The sequence below is a fragment of the Schistocerca gregaria genome, chromosome 2, assembly GCF_023897955.1.
Source record: "Schistocerca gregaria isolate iqSchGreg1 chromosome 2, iqSchGreg1.2, whole genome shotgun sequence".
NCBI lineage: Eukaryota > Metazoa > Arthropoda > Insecta > Orthoptera > Acrididae > Schistocerca > Schistocerca gregaria.
In genome coordinates this window covers 267,038,370-267,065,311 of record NC_064921.1, presented here as the reverse complement: position 1 = coordinate 267,065,311, position 26,942 = coordinate 267,038,370, and the positions used below count along the sequence as shown (strand labels likewise).

General features: G+C 39.5%; 1 protein-coding gene across 1 annotated transcript in view; it reads right to left on the bottom strand.

The window, feature by feature from the left end:
* LOC126336850 (presenilins-associated rhomboid-like protein, mitochondrial) overlaps window positions 1-26,942 on the bottom strand; it is a 100,666-nt gene that overhangs the window by 33,279 nt on the left and 40,445 nt on the right. Inside the window, exon 5 of the mRNA XM_050000941.1 lies at window positions 14,238-14,333. Coding sequence (XP_049856898.1) covers window positions 14,238-14,333 — 96 coding nt within the window. The remainder of the gene's footprint in view (window positions 1-14,237; window positions 14,334-26,942) is intronic.

Genomic DNA, 26,942 nt, shown 5'->3' with positions numbered 1-26,942 from the left:
ACTACTGTGTATATAAATGTTACAGTAGATTTTATTACTGCTAATTATGTAAATGCAACAGCCTGACCTCCCAGTTGGTGCACATCAACAGCGCAGAAAGATATGTATATAACTTCTTTTCTGTGTTTACTTCGTAGATTCTTACTTAAATTGCATGTGAGTTTCGAATAGGAGGTGTAATTTCGAGTTTTAGTTACTGTAATGGTAAATTCAGGGAGGTTGTAGCGCAGTCGTTAGGCATCTGTTTTGTTTTGGTACGTCAGTGGCACTTGTCTGTCCAGTAAGCTCTCAGAGACCAGTGTAGCCTGAGCTCCCAGATGGTGCACATTGACAGCGCAGAAAGATATGTATATAGCTTCTTTTCTGTGTTTACTTCGTAGATTCTTACTTACATTGCGTGAGAGTTTCGTATAGGAGGTGTAATTACGAGTTTTAGTTACTGTAATCGTAAATTCAAGCAGATTGAAGCGCAGTCGTTAGGCATTTGTACAAGTTAGTTCATACATTCTTTGTGTGTTTCCCTTGCGTTATCTAGGCACGGACTCTTCTTTCAGTAACTGTTGTTCAACATCGATTAGAATAAACAGGGACTGTGATTGCTGTGTTTGGATGAGGACTGAGTTGACATCCCTTCGCTCACAGCTGCAGGCGGCGCTGACTTCGGCCGTGCGCTTGAGGCTGCTGCCAATGGTAACCATTGTGGGGAGCCAGACTTGGGTATCACGGGGATGTCAACCTCATCCCGTCTGTCCCCAGACCGGTCTGCAACTGTGGTTGCCCCGGTTGCTGTCCGCAGTGGGGCTGAGCCCTCGCCTGTGGTTGATTGGGAGGTAGTTCCAAGGCATGGCAGGCAGCGAAAGATGTCCCTGGAGTCTGATCAGAAAGCCTCCATGGTGCATCTGACAAACAGGTTTCAGGTACTGTCTCTGGCTGAGCCAGATGCAGCTGCCTGCCCTGTTTCATATGATGATTCTCAGCCTTCAAGGTCCGGGCAATCTTAGAGGGTGGGCTTATTCGTAGTTGGGAGCTCCATTGTTAGGCACGTAATGGGGCCCCTTAGGGATATGGCGGCTAAGGAGGGGGAGAAATCCAGTGTGCACTCCGTGTGCATTCCAGGTGGAGTCATTTCTCATGTGGAAAGGGTCCTTCCGGATGCCACGAAGAGCACAGGGTGCAGCCAGCTGCACGTGGTGGCATGTGTCGGCACTAATGACGTGTGTCGCTTTGGATCTGAAGAAATTCTGTCTGGATTCCAGCGGCTATCTGATTTGTTGAAAGCTGCCAGTCTTGCTTACGAGATGAAGGCAGAGCTCACCATTTGCAGCATCATTGACAGAACCGACTGCGGACCTTTGGTGCAGAGCTGGATGGAGGGTCTGAATCAGAGGCTCAGACGGTTTTGCGAACATGTTGGCTGCAGATTCCTTGACTTGCGCCATAGGGTGGTGGGGTTTTGGGTTCTGCTGAATAGGTCAGGAGTTCACTACACTCAGCTGGCGGCTACATGGGTAGTGGAGGCTGTGTGGCGTGGACTGGGCGGTTTTTTTAGGTTCGAAGGGCTCGGGAAAGTACGGAGTGGGCTGCAAACTCAAAGGGTGCATGGCAAATTCAGGACATGCTTGGATCAAAGAACAGTCGGAATTTTAGTTGTAAATTGTTGTAGTTGTGCTGGGAAAGTCCCTGAGCTTCAAGCGCTAATAGAAAGCACAGAAGCTGAAATCGTTATAGGTACAAAAAGCTGGCTAAAGCCTGAAATAAGTTCTGCAGAAATTTTTACGTAGTCTCTGACGGTGTTCAGGAAAGATAGATTTGGCAAAATTGCTGGTGGAGTGTGTGTCTGTCAGTAGTGGCTTATCTTGTAGTGAAGTCGAAGTAGATACTCTATGCGAATTGGTATGGTTGGAGGTTATACTTAACAGTCGAACTAAGTTAATAATTGGCTCCTTCTACCGACCCCCAGACTCCGATGATATAGTTGCTGAACAGTTCAAAGAAAATTTGAGTCTCTTAACAAATAAACACCCCGCTCGTATGGTTATAGTTGGTGGGGACTTTAACCTTCCCTCGATATGTTGGCAAAAATACTTGTTCAAAACCGGTAGTAGGCAGAAAACATCTTCCGAGATTATCCTAAATGCTTTCTCCAAAAATTATTTCGAGCAGTTAGTCCACGAACCCACATGAATTGTAAATGGTTGTGAAAACACACTTGACCTCTTAGCCACAAACAATCCAGAGCTAATAGAGAGCATCATGATTGATACAGGGATTAGTGATCACAAGGTCGTTGTAGCTAGGCTCAATACCATTTCTTCCAAATCCACCAGAAACAAATGCAAAATAATTTTATTTAGAAAAGCGGATAAAGTGTCACTAGAAGCCTTCCTAAGAAACAATCTCCATTCCTTCTGAACTGACTATGAAAATATGTAGACGAGATGTGGCTCAAATTCAAAGATATAGTAGCAAGAGCAATTGAGATATTCATACCTCTTAAATTGGTAAGAGATGGAACTGATCCCCCATGGAACACAAAACAGGTCCGAACGCTGTTGCAGAGGCAACGGCAAAAGCATGCAAAGTTCAGAAGAACGCGAAATCCCAAAGATTGGCTAAAATTTACAGACGCGCGAAATTTGGCACAGACTTCAATGCGTGATACCTTTAATAGGTTCCACAACAAAACATTGTCTCGAAATTTGGTAGAAAATCCGAAGAAATTCTGGTTGTATGTAAAGTACACAAGTGGTAAGACGCACTCAATACCTACGCTGCGCAGTGCCGATGGTACTGTTATCGACGACTGTGCCGCTAAAGCGGAGTTATTGAACGCAGTTTTCTGAAATTCCTTCACCAGGGAAGACGAATGGAATATTCCAGAATTTGAAACATGAACAGCTGCTAGCGTGAGTTTCTTAGAAGTAGATACCTTAGGGGTTGCGAAGCAACTCAAATTGCTTGATACGGGCAAGTCTTCAGGTCCAGATTGTATACCGATTAGGTTCCTTTCAGATTACGCTGATACAATAGCTCCCTACTTAGCAAACATATACAACTGCTCGCTCACCGATAGATCTGTACCTACAGATTGGAAAATTGCGCAGGTCGCACTAGTGTTTAAGAAGGGTAGTAGGAATAATCCATTGAACTACAGACCTATATCATTGACGTCTGTTTGCAGCAGGGTTTTGGAGCATATACTGTATTCAACCATTATGAATCACCTCAAAGGGAACTATCTATTGATACGTAATCAGCATGGTTTCAGAAAACATCATTCTTGTGCAACGCAGCTAGCTCTTTATTCGCACGAAGTAATGGCCGCTATAAACAGGGGATCTCAAGTTGATTCCATATTTCTAGATTTCCGAAAAGCTATTGACACCGTTCCTCACAAGCAACTTCTAATTAAGCTGCAGGCCTCTTGGGTATCGTCTCAGTTGTGCAACTGGATTCGTGATTTCCTGTCAGGAAGGTCACAGTTCGTAGTAATAGACGGCAAATCATCGACTAAAACTGAAGTTATATCAGGTGTTCCCGTCTAGTAAGGTCATCCGAAGACCAGTATCAGCTGCAAAGCAATTTAGAAAAGATTGCTTATGGTGTGGCAGGTGGCAGTTGACGCTAAATAACAATAAGTGTGAGGTGATCCACATGAGTTCCAAAAGAAATCCCTTGGAATTTGATTACTCGATAAACAGTACAATTCTCACAGCTGTCAATTCAACTAAGTACCTGGGCGTTAAAATTATGAACAACTTCAGTTGGAAAGACCACATAGATAATATAATGGGGAAGGTGAGCCAAAGGTTGTGTTTCATTGGCAGGACACTTAGAAGATGCAACAAGTCCACGAAAGAGACAGCTTACACTACACTTGTTCGTCCTCTGTTAGAATATTGCTGCGCGGTGTGGGATCCTTACCACGTGGGATTGACGGAGGACATCAAAAGGGTGCAAAAAAGGGCAGCTCGTTTTGTATTATCACGTAATAGGGGAGAGAGTGTGGCAGATATGATACGCGAATTGGGATGGAAGTCATTAAAGCAAAGATGTTTTTCGTCGTGGCGATATCTATTTACGAAATTTCAGTCACCAACTTTCTCTTCCGAATGCGAAAATATTTTGTTGAACCCAACCTACATAGGTAGGAATGGTCATCAAAATAAAATAAGAGAAATAAGAGCTCAAAGAGAAAGGTTTAGGTGTTCGTTTTTCCCGCGCGCTGTTGGGGAGTGGAATGGTAGAGAGATAGTATGATTGTGGTTCGATGAACCCTCTGCCAAGCACTTAAATGTGAATAGCAGACTAATAATGTAGATGTAGATGTAGAACTCAGAAATTCTCCATACACAGCAGCATGAATGCAGAATTGTGTAGTTCTACTCAATTCCTTTTTCCTGATAGGTAAATTTTTTTTAGATTTAAGATGTGCATAATTCCCGTGAACCACGAACTTTGCCGTGCCGTCGATGGGGTAGCTCCTATGCCTCAACGATACAGATAGCCGTACTGTAGGTGCAACGAGAACAGAATGGTTTCTGTGGAGAGGTCAGACAAACATACAGTTCTTGATAAAGGGCAGCAGCCTTTTCACTAGTTACAGGGACAATAGTCTGGATTATTGACTGATCTGCCCTTTTAACATCAAACAAAATGGCCTTGGCGTGCTTGTACTGCAAATGGCTGAACACAAAAGGGAAACTGTAGCCGTAATTTTTCCTGAGGGTGTGCAGCTCTACTGTATGGTTAAATGATGTCCTCTTGCATGAAATTGTCCCCCTTTTGGATCTCTGGGTGGGGACTACTCAGGTGGATGTCTTCATTAGGAGAAACAGAACTGGTGTTCTACACATTAGATCATGGAATGTTAGATCCATTAATTATGCAGGTAGGTTAGAAAATTTAAAAAGGGAAATGAATTGGTTATAGTTAGATACAGTGGGAAGTAGTGAAGTTCGGTGGTAGGAGGAACACAACTTCTACTCAGGTGAAAAAAAGGGTTATAAATACAAAACGGTGATGCAGGAGTAGTTTTAATACTGAAAAATAAAATAGGAATGCGGGTAAGCTACTATGAACCACATAGTAAATGCATTATCGTAGCCAAGATAGACACGAAGCCCGCATCTACCACAGTGGTATAAGTTTATATGCCAACTAGCTTTGCATACAATGAAGAGATCGAAGAATTGTATGATGAGATAAAAGAAATTATTCAGATAGTTAAGGGAGATAAAAATTTAATTGTGATGGGGCACAAAACGAAGAGGAGAAAAAATAATAGCTGAATATGGACTGGGAGAAAGAAATGAAACAGGAAGCTGCCTGGCAGAATTTTGTGCACAGAATGATTTAATCATTGCTAACACTTGGTTTAAGGACCATGAAAGGAGGTTTTATATACATGGAAGACACATGGAGACACTGGAAGGTTTCAGATTGATTATATAATGGCACGACAGATACTTCAGAACTTGATTTCAGACTGTAAGACATTTGCAGGGGAACATGTGGACTCTGACCACAATTATTGGTCATGAACTGTGGATTAAAACTAAAGGAATTTAAAAAGGTAGGAAATTAATGATACAGAATCTGGATAAGCTGAAAGAATCAGACGTTGTTTTGAGTTTCAGAGGGAGCACTGGACGACAATGGGTTAGAATAAGGGAAAGGATTACAGCAGAAAATGAATGTGTAGTGTAACATCCACGAGATAAATTTTAGCTACAGTGCAACAAGAGAGAATTATGCCTCTAACAGTTATAAACATTATCTATTCGGCGTATGAAAAAACAGTGAAAATGAATGAAAATGATGATAATTATTAATTATTTATATAATATTCTATGATGTAATTGGACATATTGATGTGTATCGTACAAAGACAATGATAATTGTAAATTCCTTTTATGATCTGCATTTGTCTTCCTTTGTTTTTACCTTTTGTTGGTTGGCTTTTGTAGGTTGCGGACGCATATCAAACTGAGGTCTGTTAAGAAATTTTATTTATTTGTTAATTATTACTTGAAAATAGAGTTCATTATTATTACAAACATGAGTGAATAATTATTTGTAACTTTAATTCCTCTCTCAGTAAGAATTATCTGTGTTAATTATTTCTTTCCGCTGCAAGGAGCGCAGCCATTAATGATAGCGATTTGCATCGCGTTTTTGTCTGTGTTTTCCTTAGAAACAAATAAAATGTTTAGCATTTAATAAGCATTTTAAATATTTTCTTATTTGCTCTAACAATAGAAAGTCTCTATCAATTGTCTGCCGCCATCTTAACAATTATCTCAGCGGCAAATTCAAATTTAAATTACGCAACTCTGCAGAATAAATGCCAAAGGTAATACAAATGTGTAAAAATAAATGTGCACCGGTGGTCCTGGACTCATTTTAATGAAAATGATTTCAATCAGATTGGTTCTTTAAAAACAGTGCTCATAGCACGATCCTTATAAGAAACTTTTCTAGTTTATGTGTGGAGCCGAAATTAATTACGCACGAGTTGCAAAGAATATTGTTTCAGGTAACATACGTCAGTGTCGTGCGCGGCTGATATTCGGTGGTTTTAATGATAATTTTGCTGAAGATAACTGCTTCCATCTTAATCAATAGTTGTAAGGAATCTGTTGTATGAACTGTGATTTAGTGACACTTACACAACTTACAGGCAACACTTTAACACGGCGTTAACTTGGAGTTCTTTAGCAACTTGATCAAATCTTTAGCTGGGAGAAAAATTATTTAGTAATTACTCAATGTAATAAAATAAGATTATCATTTCCATTTACAAATTAGTTAAATACCAAACCACTGAATAACACAGCAAACGCCACAGTAGCTTAAAGAGAAGAATTAGTTAAGGCAGAAGAGGATCAAACAGGACAACACCTAATAGAAACCCTTGGATAACACAGGATATATCTACAAAATTAGTGACAGGCACACTAGGGGAAAGATAGACACTGTCTACAGAAAAATTAAAAAGGACTTTGGAGAACAGAGAAGCAGCTTTATAAATATATTAAGAGCTGAGAAGGAAAACAAGTCCTAAGCAAAGAAGGGAAAGCTGAAATGTGGAAGGAGTATATAGAGGGTATATACAAGGAAGATGAACTTGAGGCAATATTACAGAAATTGAAAAGAATGTAGATGAAGAAGAGATGGGATATATGATACTTTGAGAAGAATTTGACAGAGCACTGAAAGACTTCAGCTGAAATAAGGCCCTGGCAGCAGATGACATTTCATCAGAACTACTGATAGCCGTGGAAGAACCAGCCATGACAAAACTCTTCCATCCTTTGCAGTTGAATGTAAAAAATGGTAAAGCCAACCTCCGGGAAAATTAGTTTTGTTTCTGAAGAAATGTACCAACACGCAAGGTAATACTGACCCTACGAATTATCTTACAAGATAGGTCAAGAAAAGGCAAATCTGTGTTTACAGCATTTGTAGACTTACAGAAAGCTACTGACAAAGGTGGCGGGAAAACTCGCTCTTAAATTCTGAAGGTATCAGGGATAAAATACAGAGGGAAACGGATATCTGCAACTTACATGGAAACCAGATGGCCGTTATAAGAGTCGAGCAGCAGGAAAGGGTAACAGTGTTGAGAAGGGAGTGAGACAGTGTTTTAGCCTACCCCTTATGTTATTCAATCTGTACCCTGAGCAAGCAGTAAAAGAACTCACAGAAAAACTTAGAACAGGAATTTAAGTTCAGAGAGAAGAAACAAAAACTTTGATGTTTATCAATGAGATTGTAACTGTGTCAGAAATAGCAAAGGATTTGGAACTGAATGGACAGTATCTTAAAAGGAGGATATGATGAACATCAACAACAGGAAGATAAGGATAACTGAATGTAGTCACATTAAATCAGGTGATGCTGAGGAAATTAGGTTAGGAAACAAGACACTTAAAGTAGTAGACGACTTCTGCTGTTTGGACAGCAAAATAACTCATGATGGCTGAAGTAGAGAGGATGTAAAATGTAGACTGGCAATGACAAGAAAAACATTTCTGAAGAAGAGAAATTTGCCACCATTGAATAGAGACTGAAGCATTAGGAAGTCTTTACTGAAAGTATTTGTATGGAGTGTAGCCATGTATGGAAGTCAAACACGGATGATAAAACGGTTTAGGTAAGAAGAGATCAGAAGCTTTAGAAATGGGGTGCTGTAGGAGAATGTTGAAGATAAGCTGGGTGGATCATGTAATTACTGAGGAGGTACTCAACAGAATCGGGGAGAAAAAAAATTTGTGGCACAATTTGACTAAAAGAAGGTATCAGCTGATAGGACACATTGTGAGACATCAAGGTATCATCAATTTAGTACTGGAGGTAAGTGGGGTGGGTAAAAATCATAGAGAGAGACCAAGAGATGAATACAGTAAGCAGCTTCTGAAGGATGTAGGTTGCAGTAGTTATTTGGAGATGCGGAGGCTTGTGCAGTATAGAGTAGTGCGGAGAGCTGCAGCTAACCAGTCTTCAGACTGAAGACCATAATAACAACAACAATAATATAATAAATAATTTTGTAATTATTTATTTCTGCTGATAACAACTGATATCATTTCAATATGATGTAACCCATTCAGTTTCTGGAAGCACCAATGAAAATACCTGAAAGACACTCAATTTAAGTAGACTATGCTAATTCGTATGATAACATTTAATTATATGTTTAGAGTTTAAAATACCAAGCACTTGTACACAAAATATGAATTTTTATAATTATTAAGGAACTATTAGACACAGGATGAAGTACGAGGTAAAAGAAGCCCAGTGAAGTGTAGCACTCCTCCCACAGTGTTTGTTATACAGCAATCTTACAGTAATTATGAAATATGGTCCATTTTATTAATATTCAACTGAAGCAAGGCTTTGTGCAGCCGCACGTATGGGTGAGCACTGGGGTCTTCTGCAGTATGTCACTCAGCAAGGACGGATCTATGACAGTCTGTATAACACTTAGGTAATAGTTCTAAGCAGATAGGAAGTCATGCTGGTTTCATATATTAAAATTTGGCGAGTGTTAATCTCTGAAAATCAATTTGAGACTTAAGGCCACTGTAAAAATGTGTGTGACAAAAACACACTTATCTAGCTAACAGGTTTGTCAAGCAAGTCCATACACATTCAAACAATGTTTGTGTGCTTAACCTCACTCTGCAACAGATGCTATTCATGTTCGTGTGCATTGTGATAGTAGTGAGAACAGACACACATGCAGACAAATCTGTCCTGGTATTGCCTTTGGCACTGCGTTTCAAGAAGAAGAAGAAGAAGAAGAAGAAGAAGACTTTCGTCCAGGGAATAGCTTAAAATGAGAGATTTATCCATGAAAATATCCTAAAGAAAAGACTACTCTTAGAACCCGATGATTACATTGACTTTCTTAGAATGGACAAAGAAACTTATAAAAACTTGTTAAGGCCCTCCTGAAAGACCAAACTTGTCTGTCAAGTTATGGATGTGTCAAACAAGCTCGTACGCATACTAAGAAAGATTGTCAATTTAACCTTACTTTTGATGCAGACACTTTTCATGTATGCTGTATTTGGCATTAGTGGGAATGGCTACAAATACAGACAAAGCATTTCTAACACTGCCTCTGGCACTGTGTTTAAATAAGAATAAGACAAGATGCCGGTCCAGGGAATGGTTTAAAATGAGAAATAACCAACTGGAAAACTGTTAATGGAAATTTTTCACTCAGAACCTGTTGATTGTACCAACTTTATGCAGATGGACAGTGAAATGTAGATTAACTTGTTTAAATTATTTAAATGGACACACACACACACACACACACACACACACACACAAATCAACTCACTAAGCAACAGCAGAACGCACACAAAACTGTTGTGATTGGCAAGCTTTCGGAGCAAGTGGTTCCTCCTTCAGGCAGAAAGGTTGAAGGGGAAGGAAGAAGGATGAAGGAAAAGGACTGGAGAGGTCTAGGAAAAGGGGTCGATTTTGGGAAAGTCACACAGAACCACAGGACCATGGAAAAATAATCCAAAGGTGGTTGAATTATTTTGAGAAATTGCTGAATGAAGAAAATGTAGGAGTGAAAACTGAGGAAGGAGGGGCAAACGAAGGATTAACGATGGATACAAGTAGAGATGAAGTTGAACGGGCAGTTGAAAAGATGAAAAATGGGAAGGCAGTTGGCCTAGACCAGATCCCCATTACGGTATGGAAGTGTCTTGGTAAGAAGGGAATTGAGCTCCTCTGGGATTTAATGAAGAAGATTTGGTGACAGGAGGAGATGCTAGACGAGTGGAGAACTAGTGTACTGATCCCAATATTTAAGGGGAAAGGTGATGTGCAGGACAGCAGTAACTATACAGGTATTAAACTGATGGCACACACAATGAAAATTTGGGAAAGAATTATAGAAGCAAGATTACACGAGGAGACTGTGGTTTGTGAAGAACGGTTTGGGTTCATGCCTGGAAGAGGACGGACTGATGCAATACATGCTTTAAGGTGGATAGTGGAGGGACACAGGGAGCTACAAGCCGATCTACATACAGCTTTCACTGGTTTGGAGAAAGCATATGACAGAGTCCCGAGGGAGGAAATATGGAGAAGCATGAGAGAGCAGTGTGTGCCAGAGAAGTATGTGAGGGTAGTGAAGGTAATGTACAGAGGAGCAATGACACAGGTGAGAAGTAGTATAGGCATGACAAAGGAGTTCCCAGTAAAATTAGGGTTACATCAAGGGTCTGCACTTATTCCCTACCTCTTTGACCTGATTATGGATGTGCTGGTGAAAGATGTGAAGAAGGAAGTGCCGTGGAATATGATGTTTGCAGATGATGTGGTTCTTTGTGAGCAGAGCATCGACAGACTTGAGAAAAAACTGGAGGGTTGGAGGAAGGCACTAGAAGAAAGAGGGATGAAAATTAGCTGGACAAAGTCAGAATATTTAGCACTGAAGGATGTGCAGATGAGGTCTTGCAAGATCCAGGATGATGAGCTGAAATCGGTCGGCAAATTTAAATATCTGGGGTCGTACATAAAGAGGGACGGAGGACTGGAAAGCGAAATACAACACCGAATAAATTGCAGTTGGAACAACTGGAGGAAAATGAGTGGAGTGTTGTGTGACAAGAAGGTGAGCACTGGGTTGAAAGGGAAAGTGTACAAGTCGGTGGTAAGGCCTGCTATGATATACGGGGCAGAGACATGGCCAATCACAGGAGCCCAGGAAAGGAAGGTGGAAGTGGCAGAAATGAGGATGCTGAGGTGGATGTGTGGGGTAACAAGAAAGGAATTCGTTAGTGGAGCTGTGAAAGTGGGACCCCTGTGGAAGAAAGACACAAGAGAGCAGACTAAGGTGGTACAGACACTTACAGAGAAAAGGGAAAGAGTATATCGGAAACAGAGTTGAAAATATAAAGATTGAATAAGCGAGGAGGAGAGGAACACCAAAGATGAGGTGGAAGGTTAAAATATCCGGGGACCTAAGGGAGAAAAGATGGAAGAAGGAAGAGGCAATGGATAGAGTACTATGGAGGATGTGGGACAAGGCGACGATAAAGAAGAAGAAGAAGAAGAAGAAGAAGAAGACACCGAACCACAGGTCATGGGAGACTTACCATACAGGATGAGATGGAAAGACTGACTGTTGTATGGAACATATAGCTCACATCATCATTGGAAGAACTGGAGAACTTCTATTTCTTTTGTTTCATTCCACTCTGCTTGTATGTCATTGTATGCGTAAGATACTAATTTTGTTCATAACCTCTGCATGCGTAATATATGACAGGGACAGATGTGGTACTCTTATCATTTTGGTAATTGTCAGAGCTATTTTGTTTTTATACTTGGTCTTAGTTTTCATAGTAGTGGAAACTCGCAATACAGAGAGATAAACTGCAATAAAACAATTTTTCACTAAACATACACAGTGAGACATCAACAAAAACAATGTCTGACATCTTGTCAACCTTTATGTCAATCAAAATTTCTCACAAACATGTCAAACACTATCATGCTTGACAAACACATCAAACTGCACCTTACCCGGCCAAATACAGGGTGATTCAAAAAGAATACCACAACTTTAAAAATATGTATTTAATAAAAGAAACATAATATAACCTTCTGTTATACATCATTACAAAGAGCATTTAAAAAAGTTTTTTCACTCAAAAACAAGTTCAGAGATGCTCAATATGGCCCCCTCCAGACACTCGAGCAATATCAATCCGATACTCCAACTCGTTCCACACTCTCTGTAGCATATCAGGCGTAACAGTTTGGATAGCTGTTGTTATTTCTCGTTTCAAATCATCAATGGTGGCTGGGAGAGGTGGCCGAAACACCATATCCTTAAGATACCCCCATAAGAAAAAATCACAGGGGGTAAGATCAGGGCTTCTTGGAGGCCAGCGATGAAGTGCTCTGTCACAGGCTGCCTGGTGGCCGATCCATCGCCTCGGGTAGTTGACGTTCAGGTAGTTACGGACAGATAAGTGCCAATGTGGTGGCGCTCCATCCTGCTGAAATATGAATTTTTGTGCTTCTTGTTCGAGCTGAGGGAACAGCCAATTCTCTAACATCTCCAGATACTGTAGTCCAGTTACAGTAGCACCTTCGAAGAAAAAGGGACCAAAAACTTTATTGGCTGAAATGGCACAGAAAACGTCCACCTTAGGCGAGTCACGTTCATACTGAGTTGTTTCCCGCAGATTCTCAGTGCCCCATATACAGACATTGTGACGGTTGACTTTCCCATTAGTGTGGAAAGTTGCTTCATCACTAAACACAATCTTTGAAACGAAAGATTCATCTGTTTCCATTTGAGCAAGGATAAAATCACAGAAATTGATTCTTTTAATCTTATCAGCTGCAGACAGTGCTTGAACCAATTTCAGACGATAAGGTTTCATAACTAACCTTTTTCGTAGGACTCTCCATACAGTTGATTGTGGAATTTGCAGCTCTCTGCTAGGTCTGCGTGTCGATTTTCCTGGGCTGTGAACAAATGCTTGCTGGATGAGTGCTACATTTTCATCACTTGTTCTCGGCCGTCCAGAACTTTTCCCTTTGCACAAACACCCATTCTCTGTAAACTGTTTATACCAACGTTTAATACACCACCTATCAGGAGGTTTAACACCATACTTTGTTCGAAATGCATGCTGAACAACTGTCGTCGATTCACTTCTGCCGTACTCAATAACACAAAAAGCTATCTGTTGAGCGGTCGCCATCTTAGCATCAACTGACGCTGACGCCTAGTCAACAGTGCCTCAAGCGAACAATTGTACAACTAAATGAAACTTTATAGCTCCCTTAATTCGCCGACAGATAGTGCTTAGCTCTGCCTTTTGTCGTTGCAGAGTTTTAAATTCTTAAAGTTGTGGTATTCTTTTTGAATCACCCTGTATTTGGCAAGCATAGTCAAGATTGGCAAAATGTTTCTTCGTTTATGAGAGATTTTACAAAAGACAACAGTTATTCAATGACTGAATTTGGTTGAATGCAATGCTTTGACTTTCTGTGAATGACGGACCCCCAGGATGAGAAGCACCCAAGAGTAGTGAGGAGGAGGGGAAATATATATGATATGAAAATCTGCTCCTCCTTTCTAACATGTCCCGATCTATTCTTCTTTCATGCCTGAGGAAGGAACTAATAGTTCAAATAGCTATGAACTTTTTCTCTATTTTTAACTGTGCGCACACGCAGTTCTGGAATTTCACCTGCCAAAGGTAAGTAATGGCATGTCATTCTGTCACTTTGTAATATTATAAATAACTTGATTCCATTTTTATCCAAGCATTTGGTGTTGGCTACCAGTACCCATCATCTTAATTAATCTGCAAGTGTCTGACCTGTAATTTTTTGCTGCATGACCTGCTGTTTTTTTGAAATATGATCACTTGTTAAACCTATTGCTAATTCAGCTACAATGCTGGTAGGGTACAAATGAAATAATTTGTGCGCCTCCCCTAAGATCTCCTCTTTCCATTAAAAAACATAAAATAGGTAAAAAATTAGTAGATGAAATGGCTTACTTGTTAAAAGAAGACAAACAAAAGAAATAAAAAAACTGTTTTTCTTCTTTTACGTTTTAAAATGTTTTTAGATGGTCTCAGATGTTTTAAAAGAATCTGCACTACTAAATAAATTTACTTTGTAATATTGCCGATTATGTGTAACATGCTCACAGAATTAGTTTGAAGTTTACTCACCTGTAGAGAAGCTGTGTAGAACATACATATTTGCAAGAAGGTGAAATGCAGAATAGTGGCTGAAGGTTGATAAAAACATTGGCCAGCACAGTGCACCTGAAATTGATATAATCAGTTAAAAACTGACACAGTGAAACATGACAAAAGATAATGTGTCTATGTCTGTACTCTACAAATCCATTTACAATGTGCACACAATGATATGAAAATAGAATATGTCATTACTGAAATTATACACTGAATAGGATGTGTTCTTGCCTTCTGACGGTCACTGATACACACCAAACTTCTTTCAAGACTCACTCTCCCTCTCTATCGCACTCCCCCCCCCCCCCCCCCCCCTTTCCTTCCTTCTCAGCTCAATACACGTTCATGAATGCCCTGATTAACAGTTCTCCTTTCACTAAATTATTATTATTATTATTATTATTATTATTATTCTTATTATTGAAGGAGTAAAGGATAAGGATGACTTAGAGAGAATTTCTGTTTCGTGTGATGAACGGCAGCTTGCTCTAAATATAGAAAAAATGTATGTTAATGGTGATTATGAGCACGAAAACAAATCCTGTGGCATTCCAATGTGGTATTAGTGGAGTGCTACTTGACACAGTCATGCCAATTAAAAAACAGGGTGTAATGTTGCAAAGCAATGCGAAATGGATGGAGCACATAAGGACAGTAGCTGAGAAGGTTAACTGTTGACTTCAGTTTATTGAGAAAATTTGAGAAGTGTAGTTCATCTATAATAAAGGCTGCTTACAGCACACTAGTGCAACCAATTCTTGAACACTGTTCAAGTGTTTGAGATCCTCACCAGGTTCAATTAAAGAAGGAAGTCAAAGAAATTTGAAGGTGGGCTGCTAGACTTGTCACCAGTAGGTTCAGTCAACACATGAGCATCAGGTAGATGCTTTGTAAACTCAAATGGGAATACTTGGAGAGAAGGCAGTATTCTTTATATGAAACACAACTGAGAAAATTTAGACAACAAGCATATGCAGCTCAGTGCAGAACAGTTTTACTGCCACCAACATACATTTCACCTAAGGACTGCTAACACAAGACAACAGAAGGTAGGGCTCGTTTAGAGGCATATAGATAAGTCATTTTTCTCCTGCTTCATTTGCAAGTGGAAGACAAAAGAAAAGACTGATAATGGTACATGTTACCCTCTGCCATATACCACACTATGGTTTGCAGAGTACATAAGTAGATGTAGATAAATGGCCATTGATTTTGAACAGCCACTAAAGTTAAAAATGATTGTTCAGCAGTATGTCCTGCCATGGGCAGTCAACTTTCCTCTTGCCAGTGGCATTAATATGGATGGACAAATGGTTGGTGGCAGAGTGCAAAATCTCCGGAGTGTGTGTGTGTGTGTGTGTGTGTGTGTGGGGGGGGGGGGGGGGCTCAACACACGCGCCTCCCCCCCCCCCCAATTTATTTTATCCCAAGAATTTCTCTCCGTTAAATTATCTGGGGAGGGGGGGAGGGAGGGAGAGGGTTAATTATAATTAGACAAAATGCACAACATATACAATTAAAATATTTCAGTTTCAAGAACAATTTTTTGTTAGATAATTCAGAAGTGGAATATTTCTCTTTTAATGAAGACAGAAATAAAGTTTTAAGTCATGGCAAAGGTGAACATACATAATCAAAGAGTGACAGTGCAATAGGAAATAAATTGTCAATGTCCTGGCAGAAAAATCAACTATGGTTAATATTTAATAAAAATAATGAAAAAGATGGACTAAAGATGTTGTGCAGTGCTGGTTTTGAACATTCTCAGCAAATGTGTAAAACAATTACAGCTTCATCTAACGATCTGCCTTGGTCAAGAGATGATGTAGCAAAGAAGAATAAAAAATAAGAACATTGACACCATATACAGACATGAAAGAAGTGTTATTTATTTGGACTGCATGTGGCATGAATAAGTATACAAAAAGCAGATCCTAGTAACTCCTACAGTAAATGCTCAAGAGCTATATTTAAAAAAACACTGTTAAGGCGTTAAGGTTAGGGTGTTAAGATCAGTTTATGTGGCCACAAAAAGGGAGTGGAGTTTTCGTGGTCATCCAGAACTTACACAGTTACAAATTGTGAATGGTGTAGATACACGTACACATCTTCACACAGATAAGACTGCAGCAAGAATGACTGATTTTATTATGGAACAATTACTTTTAAAACTAGTTAATTTTTAGAAACTGGCTGACTTTTTCCATTTCTGTGGATGAGTCAGCCAACAGGTTTTCTGAAAAAAGTTTGATTTCATATGTTACATATGTGAATGAACAAAACACAAGCTGCTCTTTCTGTCAACTAATAGCAGTGAAAAAAACCATAGTTGTGGAAATGTTTAAAGAAAAGCTTGTAAGATTTGGCTCAGATGGAACAGCAATGTTTACTGATAAAAAAGAAGATATTGCAGGTAGAATTAGGAGAAACATGTCTCCACACCTGATTAGTGTACATTGTATGGCTCACAGGATGGACCTCTTTTATGAGCAATTTTTTAGTGACATAAATGCTGTTCATAACTTTTGAATGTTTGTTAGATGATCTTTACAAAATTTACAGTAAACCACATACAACTGCGAAACTTAAAAACAATGTCACTGCTATAGGTATCAAGGGTTGTCTGACAGTTAAGAAGCTGATATGAAACTTTCTGACAGATTAAAACTATGTGCCAGACTGAGAGTCAAACTCGGGTTCTTTGAATTTTACTGGCACTGCTCTACCAACGAGCTACCTAAGCACAACTCATAACCCATCCTCACAGCTTCACTTCTGTGAAGTTTGGAAGGTAGGAGACAAGGTACTGTCGGAAGTGAAACTGTGAGGACGGGTCACGAGTTGTGCTTTGGTAGCTCAGTTGTTAAATCAGTTACCCGCAAAAGGCAAAGGTCCCAAGTTTGAGTCTCAATCCAGCACACAGCTTTAATGTGCTAGGAAGTTTCATACCAGCACACGTCCTGCTGCAGAGTGAACATTTCAATTTGGATTTAAAAAGTCATTTCATAGTCTCTTGTGAGACGGATGCTTTGTTGGCAGTAATGAAAGGTTTTCATTGTATCATGCAGTTCCTAAACTTAAAATATGAAAGCACTGAATTATTAATTAAGGATCATTGTAAATCAGCGAGGTTTTATAGGCTTTCACTTAGAAAAAAAAGTTCTATTGCCGTATTTCTTGTTAAATATATCATGTGCTCTGTCTCTAATTGCTAGAAAAGGTCAAAAAGTGGGTGTTTCTTGCAGTGAAATAGAAAATAAAATTAATTTTGCAACACAAACTCTTAAAGAAACACATGTTAAGGATGATATTTATTTCAGTCTTTGCAAAGAAAATAACTTAACATACTGCACACTTCAACCTAAACAGGGAGTATGACAAAATAAGAGGACAAATAATTCAAGGCTTAATACATAAACTTGAAAATAGGTTTCTTTCAAGTTAAATGATAAAGTGTTTCTCCGCTTTTGAAGAAAATAAAATCAACAGTAAAAGTAGTTTGTACAGTAATTCTGACACATATAAAGCAACTGAGTTGCTTGGTTTGGATGGTGACATTGCTGTGTCACAATGGAGAGAAAACAAGTAAGGCTCTCTAATCTTAAATGCTTTGTGTTCAGTGCCTCTGTAAACTGGTGTGTTAAGCCAGCTTTCAGTGTGACTCACAGCATCAGAACTGCAGAAAGAAATTAGTCTCTAATAAACTGAAACTTAATGGGCAGGCAATGAATTTATGGAATTCATTTACTATCACAGATAGATGGGTCACCTCTGTACATCATTCGGCAGACAGTCTTACTTGCTAAAGGAAAGGAGAAGGGAGCAGGAGCAGCATGAACACAAAATTTTTGTATAAGGTACGTTTACTTTCGTTCGGCATCTACCTTTCTTTTAAAATGGCTATGTTTTCATTGCATGCATTTAAAAACCTAATATACTTGTAACTTCCCAAACCATTATACATAATTAAGTAAAGATAAATGAACCCCCTGAACCACACCAGCTTTTAACGATTTTGCACACTAGTTGGCAGTCTATCTCACATAAAAAAGGCTGATCACAATTAACAGCACAGTTGGTGTATGACATGATGGCTCTCAGATGTGGCCCAACTACACTCAATCCCTCCAACAAGAGTTGTCTCTCTGTGGAAGACTCAGCTGCAAGACTTGTCCTATATAACCACTCAGCACATGTTATTGCAGTCTGGTCACAGATACATTCTTCCTTATCAGAGGTAGGGCCACCAGTGAAGGCAGTCATGTCACATACCATCTACAACTGATGCACCACAAAGGAATTATCTGAATGTAATGGAAATCAGTAGATGCGATGTACATACACAGACAAACAAGTGATTACAATTTCAGAGAAATTCGATGATATTCTAGGGACAGAGCTTCACAAACTGAGCAAGTCAATAACGTATTAGTCCATCTCTGGCCCTTATGCAAGCAGTTATTTGGCTCGACATTGACTGAAAGAGCTGAATGTCCTCCTGACAGGTATTGTGTCAAGTTCCGTCCAATTAACTTGCTAGATCATCAAAATACTGAGCTGGTTGGATGCCCTGCCAATAATGCTCCAAACATTCTCATTTGTGGTGCGACTCGATGACCTCACTGGACACGGTAGAGTTTGATGAGCACAGAGACAAGCACTAGTAACTCTCGCCGTGTGATGGTGGGCATTATCAAGGATGGCTTCCCATGAACAGCAACAAAATAGAGCATAGAGTATTGTCAACATATAATGTGTTCCAGAATGAGATTTTCACTCTGCAGCGGAGTGTGTTCTGATATGAAACTTTCTAGCAGATTAAATCTGTGTGCCTGACCGAGACTCGAACTCGGGACGTTTGCCTTTCGCTGGCAAGTGCTCTACCATCTGAGCTACCGAAGCATGACTCACGCCCGGTCATCACAGCTTTACTTCTGCCAGTATCTCGTCTCCTACCTTCCAAACTTAGAGCACTTGCCCACAAAAGGCAAAGGTCCCAAGTTCGAGTCTCAGTCGGGCACACAGTTTTAATCTGCCAGGAAGTTTCATATCAGCGCACACTCTGTTGCAGAGTGAAAATCTTGTTTTCTGGAAACATCACCAAGGCTGTGGCTAAGTCATGTCCCCGCAGTATCCTTTCTTTCAGGAGTGCTAGTTCTGCAAGGTTCGCAGGAGAGCTTCTGTAAAGTTTGGAAGGTAGGAGACGAGATACTGGCAGAAGTAAAGCTGTGATGACCGGGCGTGAGTCGTGCTTCGGTGGCTCAGATGGTAGAGCACTTGCCCGTGAAAGGCAACGGTCCCGAATTCGAGTCCCGGTCGGGCACACAGTTTTAATCTGCCAGGAAGTTTCATACTAATGTGCTGTAAGGGTGCCACAGATGACAACCAAAGGGCGCTTGTATGAAAAAGAAAAGTCACCACATACCATCACTCCTGACTGTCTGGCCACATAGTGAGCGAAAATCAGGTTGGTATCCCATCATTGTCTGGAGCATCTCTAGAACACATATTCGGCCTGAAATTTCATTGACTGAAGTATAATTGTCTTCAGTGATGAGTCCAGCTTTGAACTGAGCCCCAACAACTAGCACCGGTCACAGTGGCCGTGTGGTTCTAGGCGCTACAGTCTGGAACCGGGCGACCGCTACGGTCGCAGGTTCGAATCCTGCCTCGGGCATGGATGTGTGTGATGTCCTTAGGTTAGTTAGGTCTAAGTAGTTCAAAGTTCTAGGCGACTGATGACCTCAGAAGTTAAGTTGCATAGTGCTCAGAGCCATTTGAACCCAAAAACTAGCAAAGATGTGTATGGAAATCCCGCAGACAGCGGTGGGATACTAACCTGACTGTCGTCTGCCATATGGTCCAACAACCAGCACTGATGGTCTGGGTTGCCATTTCTTTTCATAGCAGGACCCCTTTTGTCATCCGCAGCACCCTTACAGCACAGTGGACACACAATATTCTGTGCCCTGTTTCATTGCCCTTGATGACAAGCCTTCCTGAGCTTATATTTCAGTAATATAATGCACACCTGCACACAAACAAAGTGTCTACTGCTTGTTTCCGTGCTTGCCAAATGCTATCTTGCCCAGTAAGGTCATCGGATCTTTCCCCAAGTGAGAACATTTGGAACATTATGGACAGGGCCCTCCCTTGGAGGGATTTTGATGACACAACATCCCTCAGGAGGGCATCCTACAACTCTATCAACCAATGCAAAGTTGAATAACTGCTCACACGGGGGCCAGAGGTGGATCAAAGGATTACTAACTTGCACAATTTATGAAGCTCTTTCTCTTGAATAAATCATCCAATTTTTCCAAAACTGTAATCATTTTTTTTGTCTGTATGTGTACATCACATTTACCAATTTCCTTTCCATTTCCTTTGCTGGTTGGTTGATTGATTGATTTGGGGTTGGGGGCGGGGACCAACAACGAGGTCATCGCTTTAGGGAAGGAATTCGGCCATGCCCTTCCAAAGGAACCATCCTGGCATTTGCCTGAAGTGATTTAGGGAAATCACTGAAAACCTAAATCAGGATGGTTTGAACTGTCGTCCTCCCGAATGAGGGTCCAGTGCGCTAACTACTTCACCATCTCCCTTTTCTTTGTCTTAGAAAGTATATCTTCGTGACTACTCTGCCATTTCCACTTAAATGTTTGACAGAGGATGTGCTGAATCACCTTCAGACTATTATAAGAAAATGAAACATCTACAACCATCCTTAAGATGTCATTTATTGTGTAGCTACCAGTTTTGGCACTTCAATGCACCATCTTCAGATCTTAGTTGATGCTGAAGAGGTTAACACGATCCATATAAACGAGGCATTAGTAGCCAAGATAACTGGTTTAGGCAGACTAGCTGTAACTGTGATGTCCCTCCAGCCATCAACTGTTCCACTCCTGAACACCATGTGGGAAAAATATACCTTAAATCTATCCACGCAAGCTCTGACTTTTATTGTTTTATCATGATGGTTAATGTCTGTGGGAGTAAAAAAATGTTTTGGCATTCGGAGGAGAAAGTCAGTGACTGAAATTCCTTTAAAAAATTTGGCTGCAACAAAAAAACAACTTTGTTTTAATGACTGCCATCAAAACCTGCTTCTCATATCTGTGACACACACAACCTTATTTCATGATAATAAACTTTTTCAATGTCCTCTGCCAATCCTGTATGGCCCCACACTCTTGTAGCAATACTTAAAAACCAAACAGACAAGCATAATGTAGGCTGCCTATTTAGTAAATTTGTTGCAGCTTCTAAATGTTTTGTCAATAAAATAATTGCTGTTTCACCTTTGTCACAACATTTTCTTTGTGATGGTTCCAATTTAAGTTGTTTGTAATTGTGCTCTCTCTATATATCTAGCTGAATTGACAACATTCCAGTTTTATGATTTATAATGTACCCAAAATTTAGCAGAATTTGTTTAGTACTCATGTGGAGAAACTCGCACTTCTTATTCTTCCAGATCAATTGCCACTTTCTGCACCAGGCAGATATTTCGGCTAAATCATGTTGTAATTCATTTTGATCTTCTGATGAAATTGCTACAAGGTAAATGATGGCCTCATCCACAAACAGTCTAAGAGTGCTGCTTAGTTTGTCTCCTAAATTGGCTATACAGATTAAGAACAAAAGAGGACCTATAATGCTTCCTAGGGGAACACCAGACACAACTTTTTCACACAAAATCATAAATTCAGTTGTACAGCAGACACAATATTATATCCACAGACAATTTGATCAGAAGCTGCTTGTGAGGAATGGTGTCAAAAGCATTCTGGAAATATGGTGTCAATCCGAGACCCCCCTGTCAATGGCACTCATTATTTCACGCAAATGAGGAGCCAGTTGTGCTTCACAAGGACAATATTTTCTGAATCTATGCTGGGTATGTGTTATTCTCTTTGTGGAGCACCAACTCTGCTGTAACTTTTGCACAGTCACTCAATCAGATATGTCCACCAACCAGTTACCCAGTCAAATGACTGGTTACCAGCAAACTAAGGCAACGAGCAAAGCTGACCACACAATGGCAGAACATGCTGCCGAGTACAAAATGCTTGACTTCAATGGCCACTTTTCACAACTCATGTTATCTGGTTCCTCCACTTTGATATCAACTTCTCAGAATTGCGTAGATGGAAACTGTTCTTACAACACAAACTTCGGTCATATAATCCTCCTGGCCTCAATCTCTGCTAGCTCTTGCCCCATACCCATCTCCACACTTTCCCCAAGTGAATCTTTTAATTTACACTCACATTTTCTCTCTAGACAATTCCTCTTTCTTTGTTCTACACTCAAACCTCTGTCCAACCTCTCCAACAGCACAACTCTGCTCCACTGTGTACCATGCCTATACCAGCAGGCCACTCACAGTTTTTACATTCCAGGACTTAATTTCAGCTGGGACACTGTCCCTGCACATATATATTTATTCATTTTAACCTGCTAGAACAAGATACCACAAGAGATTGAAAATAGTACACCTCTATCACTAAGTGCTTTAATAATTAATACTGGACACACATTCATCGAGCAGCTACAATCCAATTGTTTGAACATTACAGCTGGCAGCAGCTGAAAACTAGGCATCATAATCACAAACACTACTGACTTGTCCTGATATGTACCGTACAGAACTGCCACATCTATGGAGGCAGATGGAAGCACTTCTTGCTTATATTAAATCTTGAGGTTTTACTGCTTTGATTAAAAGAAATTATGTTTTAAAAATCTGAATTTCAGAACAGTATTTTGTAAAAAAAATGATTTCTCATTGTCAGTTTTATCACAAAGATGGTGCGGTTGAAGAAGTGTGTTACTGCATTTAAAATTTGAGAGATTATGCACTGCACATTACTGTCCAATTCACCTCTCCTTCCCAGCTGCCAGCTTCCTTTCCCTCCCTACTAATTTGTTAATTTCACCCACTCCACCAAACAGAGCCATACTGGAATTCCCAAACTGAGACTCCTGTTTCTTAAACTAACTATAAATTTATTTTTACTTGCTCTTTTAAAGACCTGATAATGCATATTGATGATGCAACAATACCAGATACTTTTTCAGAAATAAATTTAGTTATGGCATAATTATGATATGCCTTTCTTACTATCATGTGTGTACTGAAAGCACATAATATCCTGAACAGAAAGAATCTGAATCTTAATAACAATGAGAACTTGGTTAGCTTTCTGAGGAAAGTCTATTTGGAAGGTAGGTGTGTGTGTGTGTGTGTGTGTGTGTGTGTGTGTGTGTGTGTGAGAGAGAGAGAGAGAGAGAGAGAGAGAGAGAGAGAGAGAGAGAGAGAGAGACAGATATGAGGGATGGATGGAAAGAATTTTGAGTGTTGATACAACAGAGAACTTGACTACTGGTCCATTTTAATTCTGGTGAAGCACCGAAATGAAAATAGTAGTACTAAGTATGCTAATGGAAAGTCATCATGGAACGGCAAAAATTTAAGGAGTACAGGTAACCACTCACCGAATATTGGATGCGTTGAGTCACTGGAAACATTATAAACAACACCGAAAACTTTACTAGTTTTCCAATCAGTATTTCTTCAACCTATACCGCTGCATTATTCCATCCGACTTCACTGTACTGGTACTGAGCTGCAATGCTGACGCAAGTGTGTGTGTGTGTGTGTGTGTGTGTGTGTGTGTGTGTGTGACGGAGGGACTGAATGCATGCATGAATGAATCTGAGCCTTAATAACATTGGGCTGGCTTTCTGAGGAGTATCTATTTGGAATGTGTGTGTGTGTGTGTGTGTGTGTGTGTGTGTGTGTGAGAGAGAGAGAGAGAGAGAGAGAGAGAGAGAGAGAGAGTGGATGGATAGCCAAGTTCTCAGTGTTACAAAAATTCCTGTTCTTTCCGTCCATTCGAAAATTCTTTCTGTCTGTCAGTAGATCCGTCTCTCTCTCTCTCTCTCTCTCTCTCCAAGTAGACATTCCTCAGAAAGCTTGCCAACAAGTTCTCTGTATTATTTTAAGACTCAGATGCATGCATTCATTCATTCATTCATTCATTTCATTCATTCAGTCAGTCCCTCGCATGCACGCACGCGCGCTCCCGGCCCCCCCCCCCCCCCCCCCCCCCACACACACACACTTGTGCCAGCCCATCCGATATTCAACGAGTGGTTATCTTTACTCCTTAAATCATTTACATTCCACCATGATCTTCCATTACCATATTTATCAAAATTTCACTTGTATATTTAGTACCAATACTTTTCATTTCTGTGTTTCACCACAATTAAGATCCAAATTTTTGATGTCCTTAAAATTCTATATTCTGAACATTTGAATCCACAGGTTATATTCCCAGCAATCTTCAGCATTCATAACACACACACTCTTAAAACCTAAAAATCAATACAGTCATTACCGTTCTCTAAACTAAAAGAAACATGTTTTAGCTCAGAAAGCCATGCAACTTACAGGAAAAATTAAAACCTATGAGCTCAACTACTAAAACAGCCACTGTGATTACTGTTTTGCAAATGAAGGTTATTTTACAAATAAAACACCATTACAAAGAGATTGATGCCATAAGAACTAAAAGAATAAATCAAACCATTTGCAGCTACATATTCAAGAACCAACATACCCTCTCACGATTTCCTTAATGCATGTCATTTGGATGCCAAAAGTTCCTCCTTCCCCCACCTATACACTCATTCCCCAACTGTCTGCCTCTGGCAAACAGTACGTGATCACAGATGTACACATTTAGACAACATTTATAGAAGAGTAAGACTTCCAAAGCTAATGTGATTCTCTGATGATTCAGTTGGTACTACATTAAACAAGAGGGTTGGAACTTTAAAAGTGATGAAAGCCCTCGTTAGTTCAACTCAATTTCTAAACTGAAGGAAACAATTCACGGCACTCACTTCAGAACTGTTACAAATTTGTCGGGCAATAGACCACGCCACTCGAACTGTCAACACAACTGGCACTGCTAAGAGTATCCTATGACTTCCATATCGGTGGCAACGGGTTATACACAATGCTGGTGACTGCTTTGAAGGTCAATAAAACTTTGAAACATATCTATTTTGTACAAGCTGCAAATAAATAGTTGCCACTATTAAAGTTCCAACCCTTGTATTTTTGTAATACTGTAGTTAGATACTCATCATCTGTTTCAGTTCTACACTAAAAGTTTGTAAGAATGGAGAAACAAAATCTGCCAATTTCCAAAGTAAATTGTACTCATAAAACATAGATTTTTCTCCTTAACAGCAATGTACTTAAGTACAAAAGAGTTTCTTCAACAACAGTAAACTGATGGCAATAACAGATGTGTTCATAATGTTCTGGAACTACTTTGTGTTTTTGTTAAAAATTGCGTGACCTCACTGTCTATCACCAGGGTTATCCTGTCCCAGAAAACACTGGCTTAAAGGCAAGTAAATTGTGCTACACATTCAGTTCTGGTTCTAAGAGTAAATCCATCCACTTACATGATTTCATATTCCAATACATTAACAGATGTCTGATTATATTAACACTTTACTTCCTTTTTCTGCAATGTCTGAGACAGAAATCTGTGGCTGGTTTTCTTCTCTGAACAAGATGCTGAAAGTTTATTTGGGAAACCCAAATATCATATTTTCATTTTCCATTTTGTATCAATCTGATCAAGCAGTAAATGAACTGATGATTTCAAATCACTGAGGAATTTTATATGGAAACAGAATTCGATAACAGTTGCTGAGGAGTATTCAAATGAAAGATGTGTGTATTTTTCTTCTTCCCCTTCTGTTTGCTACAATTCATTTAAGTAGTATTTGCTTTGTCTCTGGCTTCCGATTTCTTCTGGTGCTTTGATGAGTTTGGTTTCCCATAAATTTTTAATCTTGCTTTTGAATCACAGATGATATTTATTAATTATAATATCAGAAATTTCACGATGGAATTTATTTAGCATATTTAGTGATTTAGAGGAACAATGTCTGTTGTTAACTACTAGCTGTATTCTCTGTGTTATTCTTCTTTATGTACTGGCATGTCACTTGTCACCAGTTGTGACTTTTCAGTGTTACTGAATCAATTTTTTTGTTATACAGCACAACAGCAACCAAACTGGTTTCATCCTTTTCAGTGATCTAACATCTCTGCTACTTTGAATGAGTGGCTGCCTGCTTTTTACTTATTTTCCTTCACATATATTGTTATCAGTTTCAGAAAAAGGAGTTTCGTGGTCTATAGAGATTGTAATTGACAAAACTCATTGTAAATTTCTCTGAATAAAAACATCCTTTTTCAGACTTAAAAATTCAATCTGATGGTTTTTGTTAGTTATTTGTAGCAATTTGTCAGTAAATTTCTTTAACTACACAACATAACTTACAAATTTTTCAGTCTCCTTGAAGACACTCCAGTTTTTCAATGTGTGTGTGTGGAAATAATGCCATCCAGTTTAGTAGTTTGTAATCTTTATCATAGTTACTGAGATTTTAATCATATTTTTATAGTTAACATCTTTAACTGTTATAAATTTTGTGACTGTAGAGCAATAAAAGCAGAAAGCTACTAGAGCCAAAAGTCAATACAATATTTTATAGTTGTTAAAGATTTCTCAATTTCATTATTCCATATTTTTTGTGGGAGTTATTAATCACAATTATTCTCAATGTTCCATTGTA